General features: G+C 32.8%; 1 protein-coding gene across 2 annotated transcripts in view; it reads right to left on the reverse strand.

Moving 5' to 3' along the window:
• LOC144840164 (hydroxyacid-oxoacid transhydrogenase, mitochondrial-like) overlaps positions 1 to 10,460 on the reverse strand; it is a 41,525-nt gene that overhangs the window by 29,785 nt on the left and 1,280 nt on the right. The window contains exons 2-3 of one of the 2 annotated variants that reach the window (XM_078695877.1): positions 6,059 to 6,155; positions 702 to 755 (exon numbers count right to left, since the gene is read on the reverse strand). In XM_078695877.1, the coding sequence (XP_078552003.1) occupies positions 702 to 755; positions 6,059 to 6,155 (151 nt within the window). The remainder of the gene's footprint in view (positions 1 to 701; positions 756 to 6,058; positions 6,156 to 10,460) is intronic. The other variant, XM_078695878.1, reaches the window with a different exon arrangement.

A 10,460-nucleotide genomic window follows, 5' to 3' on the forward strand; every position in this document is an offset into this window, starting at 1 on the left:
CATACATTGTTGTTCATCTTAAAGACAAACCACCAAACATTCTTACCACCACAAATCAAGAGAGTCAACAACCATGGAGTAAATTCTTTACTCCATGCAACAACTGAACAACAGGATACTGCAAGAATATTCAACTAAATTCAACTAAGTCACTGTTCTCCAGCTGGAAATAATATTAACATACTTTGGAAGCTTTTACAAAACATGACAATTTACCAGACCACTATGAAATGCAGAATTATGTCCAATACCAAACATGATAATATTAATCAATAAAATAATAAACATCTATTATTTTAATATATTTACACAAACAAAACAAGAACAAGGATATAGTACAAATGTATATTACAAATTATTATGTTAATTAACAAGATTCTGGGTTTTTTTGTGACTGCATGTTTTTCAAACATTCATTTTACAGTGAGCACTACTATTATTTGCGAACTGTACATTTGTATTTAAAACAAAACAAAATAGACACTGGCATTTATCTTTATCTTCCTTCTAATATAAAGGCAATGTACCTCTCGGCATTATACATCCATTTATAGATTTGTGTATACTGCATTGTACTATATTACTCTATTATCTTTTTGATTCCCGAACCTTACAAATGAGGATACCCATCCATTGGACGGGTACCTGCTAGTGTATCTTTAATAACCTAATAAAAAAGAATTCTTTTAGAGTATACTAACCATCCCAACTTCTTGTGTTACTCCCTCTCCATAACGGATATTTGAACAGGCCATCTGATAAAAAAAAAAGAATTACTATTCATAAAACATAAAGAAAATCTACAGTAATGCTTCAGTCAGACTTTCTCAGCTTTATGTTAAATTGAAAGTAAAAAAAAAACGGGAAAAATATGACATGTACAGAAAACTGATTTATTTTTAGAATATTTCTTACAAAAAACACTGCTTGACTTTTGACATAACGTTTTAATTGATATTCTATTTATTAATTTTAAGAAATAATGATTTATTATCAATTTTATTTGTTTAGCAATCATTAGGCCTAGTAAACACCTAGTGTAAGGTAAGATATAGTATGAAATGCTCTATTTAATTATTAAGGGTATTAAATACATGAATGTTTTGATGATGGGATTATGAGTGGATTCAGTTTTCATTCTGTAGTAGCTTATTAATCAATTAAATCAAACAATCAACTTTTCTTTCAGAACAAAGTCCATGGCCTACTGATGTATAGGACAAAAATATAATCCTAAACTAAACTATAGTACTGTGCATATTCCGGGGTAGGGGCGTTACTCCCTCAGGTTGTATTGACCAACATACCCCACCATTCCTGTAAAAAAATGTTCAATTTCCCAGAACCATTGCCGTACAGCTGCGGATCACTAATCAAACAATTATATATTATTTTACACACTAGAATACCAAAATCATGTATGGCTAATGCACAATATTTTTCGACATTCGTAACGCAATGGGCCTATAAATTCTCCAACTAATTGTATTTTATTGTTTATGATCAGGTAGTTTAGTATTATTTATGATTTTATGCATGAAAATGGTCGGTCAAAATCTGTGTAGTTTCCTTATCTTCTAAAAATCATCTGCACAGAAATGTTCTTAAAACAAATACAAATGACAACATCATTAAAAAAGTCAAACCATTTTCTTTTTATATTTGCAGAGTCTTGTCGTTGGTTTTAAAAAAACCTGAAAACAAAGCAACACCAGGCTTTAAAAACGTCAGGTGTAGGCCTACTAGTATTATCTACAGTATTTATTTACTTTTAAGTAATGGATATGCAAGATAATATGTATTTACAGTATTGTTAAAATTTGTTATACTAATGAAGGAAAAAATGTTTTTTTTTTTGTTATACACAACTTATAACTTACTACAGTATTGTAATACTATATTTAAAGGTTTTCAAGTTTCAATAAACATTTATTTAAGATGGTCATTACAAACAATATAATTATAACAAACAATATTTTAACAATAAACAATAATCAACAATTAATATAAGACCATTCTTAGGGATCAAAATTAGAAGTAAAACTTGTCTCACAATGACCCCTAAAATAATAATAATAATAACTAGAGGGTACTCCGAGAGTACAAACCTCCGCCTACTGTAAAATTCCTCTACATAAAATGTCCCCGGAAAAATATATATATTTTTAAAAATTTTTTTTTATTAGTTCTAAGTGTAAAATAGGCTAACTGCACACTTGACTTGTGGATGAAAGTTTGGTGTAATGGTTATGTATCCAGCCTCTCACAGTTGAGATCGCTGGTTCAAGTCCCACTGAGGTTTTTTTTTTTTAATTATTTTTTTATTTCTTTTTTTTTGTGGACCTTGATCTTTGACATTGACCCTTCAAAATTTAACCACAATTATATGATGAGTCATTGATCATTATGGCTAAGTTTGGTGAGAATCGGATAAAAACTGACAGTAAAATAGTTTTTTGTTAGTTGTGACCTGTGAATATTGTAACAAATGTCAACGCTGCATGTTGTCAAAGGCTGGGAAGAAACTACGGCCAACTATGAGTTCAATGCTTGTGAAGAAGCCTCTCGAGATAGTCACCATTGACTTTACCGGTCTAAAACCAAGCAGCAACAGAATAGAGAACGTACTTGTTTTAACAGATGTGTCCACCAAGTTCACCCAAGCCATTCCAGCGAAAGATTAAAAAGCAACAACCGGCGCTCAATTGTTGGTAAACAACTGGTTTGTGCGTTATGGCATACCAATGAGAATCTAAAGCGATCAGGGCAGAAACTTTGAGAGCAAGATCATCAAAGAATTATGTACAAGTTTATACCATATCACCCTGAGGGAAATGGCCAGTGTGGGCGTTTTAATCGCATGATGCACGATAGACTTCACACTGACAAGAAACGTAAATGCACAGGTTTCTTTCTGAATTTGTATATGCTTACAATTGTACACCACACTCATTAACCGGCTATAAACCGCATTACCTGTTCTTTGGACGTTACTCATTGACCACCTGTTAGGGTTAGATGACACCAACGAAGAATGGGTTACCAATCATCATCGTCTGAAGTCTGCATTCAATTCAGAGAAAGCAGCATTAGATATTAAAAAAACTGACGTGACCTGTTGCATAGCAAAAAATTAGTAGAGTTTTTTCAACCTCAGCCGGTGAAGGAACCTGAAATAGAACCATCACCATGCAAACCACCATCTACAGTATCAATCCCGAACCACTGGAAGTTGCTGAGGAGGAAGACACTGTCTACGAAGTTATCATTGGAGTGCCGGAAATATCAATCCACCACCTGCTTTTGACAAAGCAGGAGAGCAGATAGCTGTTCCAATATCACCAACGACCAATCCAACTTCAGCTTCACCAACACCAATGAACGATATCATCCAACCGCAGACGAATCCTACTGCGACGACAATGTCCACGGAAACCAACTTCATTGTCACCATACAACCAAGTCGAGTTAGATGAACCACGGCATTCGCGACGGATTCAAGGCAAGGCACCGATCGCAGAGGAAGTCCTTGCAGAAATTAGCAAGGCGCATCTTCTACTTATGCAGATGTTGTCTCAACAGTCACCATCTATACATTTTGTTATCATTATAACTAGGTATAATTCGAACTTTAACTTTTAGTATATGACTGTTTAATTTGATGTAGCCAAGGATGTCTACATGTAGCAGGGGAATCCTGTCACAGTGATAACCCTTTGCAGGAAATAGGATAACCCAATGTCCTCTAGGAATGTAAATGGGACATACTTGTACCTCGTTACCAGTCAGTGCTCAGCATAGGTACCTTATTCTGTAGAATTCATTTAAACCAACTGAATTCCAGCTGGGGTGAGTCAATATGTTTAATTTTATTATTTTTATTAATATGATTATTAATTTAAAGGTTAAGCTATCAGTAGTGACCAATAGTCGTATGTATATTACTATGATTTTATGTTTTTAACAACTTTACAAACTTTAATTAGGTTAAGTTGTTGAAGTAAAGGATATTGCGCATAGTTAGTCCCTAGTTGAGAATGATGGGTTGGATGTAAATTCCTTATTTCTCCAAAACTCATCTACAGTAATGTAGTATGAGCCTTTGTATTGAAATACAATCGAGTCGATAAATCATTAGTAATTTGTATATGATCAATAAATATTATATGCATTGATTAATCATTAGTTAAGTAATTATTTATTATTATTGTATTACATTGTACTGTATTAGAATCATATAGGGTGATAATACTACTCATACTAATGTGCAGTACCTAGGTTGTTCAGGGTCACATTGTTTAGGCTACGGTCACACTACAGCTTGGCGCGACTCACCGCGATTAAGATTTTTGTAATGTGACCGAATGTGGATCGACTCGCGCCTGGCTTGAAATTGATTTCAATCTAGGCAACTCAACCCAGACGTGCTACCCAGACCTTAGTGTGACCGGGATTGACATTTTTTTTGGAATCTGGCCAATCACAGCCATCAACTCTGTGTTGTTTATTGGGAATTTTAGTGGATGGATATCCACATGGCTTTTTTTCGTGGATCCTTCAATTTCGTCGGGTTTTGGTTGAGTTTTTAGATAACACATGAAGATATCAGAGATTTGTGCATTAATTTTTCCTCTTGTAATCTGAAGTCCTATCTATCACCGGCATTTTGTACGCTGTGCATTGCCATCTAGTGATTGAATTGAAGACGAAACTAGCATCGGCTAGCCTACTCATTAGGCCTATATTATTATAGATAGGATGCCGCCTCTGTCTGCGGCAGGCCTATGCTTATGTATGTATGTACTACAGATTGGCTCACGTAATTTATATAGCTAGCCGACCACTACAACGCTACAAGAGTCGTACGACGTGTTGTACGCTAATCCCCAACTGTTCAGGCACACATTCTTTTAGCGTAGCACATTAAAACGGTCTAATGCCATGGGTCTGAACAGGGCCTAAGTATAGTGAATTTATAAATAGTTTTATGTTAGCATTAGTAATAGTAGTGTTATAGTATTTGTATAGTACTTTTTTAAAAGTTATTTTAAAGTATATTAACTGAATATCCAAGAGCATTAATAAATGCCTATGTGGGCCACAGTACTCCGGCTATTCATATGGATGTGACTTGGCTTCTTACTGCTTTAATCTGTATTTTTTTACATTATATCCTACAGTACATATTATATCTAGCGTTACTTTATCATTAAAATTATTGTTATCGGCGTGAGTGTACAATTGATTCACGTATATAGTGGAGTATGTGGTTTAATAACTAGGATATTTTCTTTACTGTAGTATAAATAAATTAATGTGGTAAGGTTGATAAAGATTAAGCATTTTGCCATGTTTCATACCGCTTTGGTTGACCTTGAATTTATTTTGTTTTTCTTTGATTCCATAGGGTTTTTCCCAATTCATCACAGTGAATAAAAGAACCGCTAATACACATTTACATGTCTGTGTTCATTATCGTATGTCACGTATATATTTTGTATTCGAAGTGGATGTCGTATACGAAATATACACAAAACATGTAAATCATATATGTTCGTATATGGCTTTTTTGCAAAGGGCAAGCAGGATTGGTACATTCCTAGTAGGCCGAGGTTTATTGAATAAATAGCCATAGCCACTTTCTCTTGTTCTTGTTCTTCTCTTGTTAAATTTGACATTTTAGTAATAATCTCATAATCACACTGTGATATAGAGTCACATCCAGAATGTTTAAATGTACAGTTCACAGTTTACACGTCAACAAAAACATCACAACTGACTCTATTGGGGGAAAGTCTATTTATGCAAAATTGCTCAATGTATACTCAATAAAAATACCAGAAATAGAAAGATCTGGAAAAATTACATAAAAAAACATTTTAAGATTTTTCTGGGTGGAGCTCCAGTTTGACTCCATCCTAACTTACTGAATGCTTTTACTTTAAAACACAAAATTACCTCTGTGCCAATTAATATCATTTAAATTATACCTTTCATTTTCAAATATTGTTTTCGGAAAACTGTACTTTCATTTCCAGATATTATGTCTATACTATACCTCAAATGCATATTCCTTTTGAAATGATTGTGTGGAACAATCCATTCTATTGGATATTGGGGTAGAGAATGCTTGGGAATGTGTAGGACATCGACATCTACAAAACAAAACAAAATTTACCAAATAGATATCTTAAATTTATAATAACATGTTCTTTATGCTAGACTTAACTTAAAGACACTTATCAACATTATTTTGATCTAATAACTATTCCATGTGCTTCTTGGAGGTAGATGTCATCTAACTGGTTTTTTTTTCGGAGTAAAGAACATTTAATTAACTAATTAATTTATTTTTTGGGGTATTCCTTTCTTTTTTTTTTCTTCTTTTTACAATATCTACGAGTGAATTCTTTTATTTTAACTTTCAAGAATTCCCATTGTAGGTCTGGACCTAAATTGTTTCATTATTTTTAATGATTTCTATTATATTTATTATGTTTTCCTGGTCCTTCCACTTGTTTGATATTTATGGGTTTAAGTGAGATTGCTTGATAGTATGAAAATATGGAGGGCCTATCACTGTTTTTGTGGAGGCTCTAGAGATGCACCAATAGTCTAATCTACAAAAAGTATCTTTTCACCTCCAGGTAAACTGTGTTGTATTACTGTGGCACTACTTCCATATATCAATTAAGTTGTGTTTTATCATACATTTTTTTTTTAAATATCTGATGAGGTATTATATTTTTGGATAGGTTTACTCTTTCTTTGATCTATTTATGCTGCAAAATACAATTCATATCTCCTGATGAATGATTATCATTGCGGAGAGAAAATATTTTTCTATCCAGTTTCTTAAAGTAAATTTCTCTTTCTTTGTAGCGGAGCGTACACGTTTGTAAGATTTATTACCTTTTCATTATAACTGAAGCTTAAAATTAGAATTCTACCTTCTTCGTCTGTAAATTTGTGTTTAATATCCTTTAACATCTAAACTAGAGCTAAACAAGATAGACACTCCTATACTATTTGTTGTTCCAAAGATGTGATAGGTTTTACCTTTCCACAGTGTATCTTGCCTTATATTATTGTCAAAATGGATTTCTTGCAGAAACACAATGCCAACATTTTGTTCTTCAAGCCGTTTTTGTTTTGTTTTGCATTCATTTTAATTTATTAACTTTGTATCTATTTTGTTTACATTGATATTCTTATAAAATATGTAATGATAGATTCAACTTCTAAATTTATTTTCTTTTTTTTCAGCATTTTTGTCTCCACTTTCTGTGGCTTTCTTCCTTTTAGAGGATGCAAAGTTCTGCCTGGCTATTGTTGCGGCTTCTTCTTCAGCATTAGGTGTTTCAGCTCTACTACCCTAGACAGTGAAGTCTGTTATTGGCCACATTCCTCTGGTAGATGTACTAGCTTTTTTCTGTTATTTGCTAATAACTGTTTCCTTCTGCTTTAGCTTCCCATTCTTTTTTTTTCTTTTGTGGCGTTAACCACTACTTTTATTCATTTCATTTTCAAATGATCAATTCAATGATTTATACATCTTCCTTATTTATATATTCCAATATTATTCTGATTTCCCCTTCCCCCCCCCCCCAATTATATTCTTATATTTTCTCCTATCCTTTATACAAATTGATCAAAAATAATTAGATCAGTAGTATGTTCGTAAAAATTCTATACTTTTAAATTTCTCGCCTTATCCATCTTTTTTCAATTTTATTATTTTTCACATTTTCTTTGTTTGATATATAAATATGTCCCTGTAAATGTACACCCAAACACACAGTGTATATATTCGCATACATTCATAATTTCATAAATGCATCATATATACCCACAACATACATATTTACAATTTATAAAATGCATTACAATACACGTCGCATATTTGTATTTCTTTGTTTTAGTACGGTACATACCATATATTTTTAATATTATACAATTTCATTAAAAAAGAATAAAACAAAAATTATAATTACAAAATGCTTTAAAAATTCTTTTCTTACTCTTGTGTTTTATTTTAGTTTTATGTCCCATGGTTGTATTCGTTGCTTATCTTCTTGTGCGTTTATCTTATGTTGCGTTTCGTTTTGTTTTAAATTTTTATTTATTTAATTTTTTTATTATTATTATTATTTCCATTAAACTGTCTATTGGTATTGTACAGCAGTATAAAAAACCTCTGTAAAACATATTATAATAGCCGGTTAAGGTATAACATATTATTATTACAATTTTATTTTAGTAACATTAAATAAGATTTTGAAGAGATGGTTCAAAAAGTTCCGATGACAGTAGTATAGAAGCACAAGCAGGTTTTGATTGATGAGAATATTCAGAAACTGAAAATAATGAGGCAGATCCAGCTCAGATTTTAGGTGAACTATTATAGACCCTTGACAACATAGTCATACTCACATAAATAAAGGTTGAATGTTAATTCTCAAATGTGATGATATATGCAACTCTCAATACAATAATAAACATACAGCACTGTACCGTTGAGTGTGTTGATTAGATGAGATTAGACATTTTAGATATTGTTGTCAAAAATGCAATATATGAAGAGTTTTTTAACATAATTGTATTACATAGTATGAATACTGCATGTATAACGTTGAACAATAATAGTATGGTAACTACTCTAAATATGTGTCTTATATTTCTTAAAGGTAACAGTTCTTTTCAACCTTTGGTTTTCTTGCACTTTTCGGTGCCAGTGGAAATGTCAGTTTGTCATCGTTTGCTGGAATGTCAATAAAGTCATTAAATATCTTGTCTTGTTCATATTTTCGCTTTTTAACCCAGTCGTACTGTTTTATGGCATATCTTGAATGAAGCCCAAGGTGATAAAGAGAAGTTCCCGGTTCCATAAATAGCTCTCCGTGTTTCGCAAAGTTGCAACATAACAATATCCTTTAAACATTTGACTAAATCAGTAACTTTAAGGCTTGTCCAATTAGCACTTAATTTCAAAATGTCATTGATGCTCTCGCATGAGTTGTTTTTTCAGTCGATGGGTATCCACTTAGATGAAAGGTGTGGTTTTATTTTATAAGCAAAAATTTTCTCCGACATGTTTTTGAAATATGGCAAAAAATCTGGTATGTCCTGTTGTATGCGTTTGTTAATAAACAGTGCTGTTTTTCTGAATTCATATTTATCTTTGCAAGATATAAGTCCTGTTGTGTCATCAAATATGTTCTTTATCATTTCTTTGCGAAGTGATTCTTTTACACCATTTTTCACACAAAACAAATATTAAAGATGGAAACGAATGTTTACCAGCTTTCGTTATTGCAGCTTCTTCATCCGATCCAAAAATCAATTCTGCACCGCTTACTTGTGAGCTGCCTATACTTTCTGGGAGGTTTCCTTGTAAGTGGGTTAAAAATCGTTACGAGTTGTATAGTCCGTCAAAATGTAAAAGCATGGGGCTAAGCATTATTGGGTGTACACTTTTCCCTTTTGCATCAAGTTAGTGTTGTGATACACAGTATTTGTTACGTAACAGGGTGCAAGACTAAATGTTCGGTCAATCCCTAAAACAGACGGATGAGATGCGTTAATAGTGTATGAAATATCTCCTTTATGAAGTCATTACCATGAAAATAATTAATGATATTTTGGATATCGTCTGCTGTTTTTAAAGTTCATTGTGTTTGACATTCTGCACCTGCTTCAAGTCTCTTGGCGGTTTAACACTATTTGAGTTATTTAGAACCTTGAACCCCTTTCACACAGAGCTGTAAGAAGGTAATATTGTGGTAATTCGTGAAAACCGGCCTATGTGTGAAAGTGTAATAACCCCTTAATGCCAGCTTCCGTTTCTGGACCTAGTAAAATTGCAGTAATACTGTATTACCGTCACGATCTGTGTCTGTGTGAAAGATTCCACGATATAACGCCTGCTTACGCGAAGCATTAATAAACCAAGGTTAAATTCGGGACATTTTCTTTGATTGAGAAAGACTGTGGAAATTATTTTAGGTCTATTAAATTATTAGATTTATATATCAATATATATATTTGTTTAGGTTAGTGTGTAAATAATAAAATGGAAGAATACAGCCAATAAGAAAAAAAATAATACAGATGTTGGTCCAAAGATTATTTAACTTGCTGTAACGTACGTAAGCTTAGGCCCTAGTTAGCATAGTTCTAGCAGGAACATCCTCCGGTGCGCGTGCAGCTTCTGATAATTAAATTCGCATCTATTTGTAGGCCTAATAGATTTTGTTTCTGTAGAATGGCCATCATGATCAGGCAGTTATTAGCACGGAGTGGTGTTGGGCAAAAATATAGGTTGTATGCAGCGTAAATAAAAACCAATAAAACTAAATGACGGACACACAAAACAATGTGAGCAAAAACAATGTGCGTGCATGGCATGTTTCATATCGGCGGTGCCCGCATTTTTTCTTTTCTAAAAAACTGTGACCTCT

Source organism: Antedon bifida, chromosome 4 (assembly GCF_963402885.1).
Source record: "Antedon bifida chromosome 4, ecAntBifi1.1, whole genome shotgun sequence".
Lineage (NCBI taxonomy): Eukaryota > Metazoa > Echinodermata > Crinoidea > Comatulida > Antedonidae > Antedon > Antedon bifida.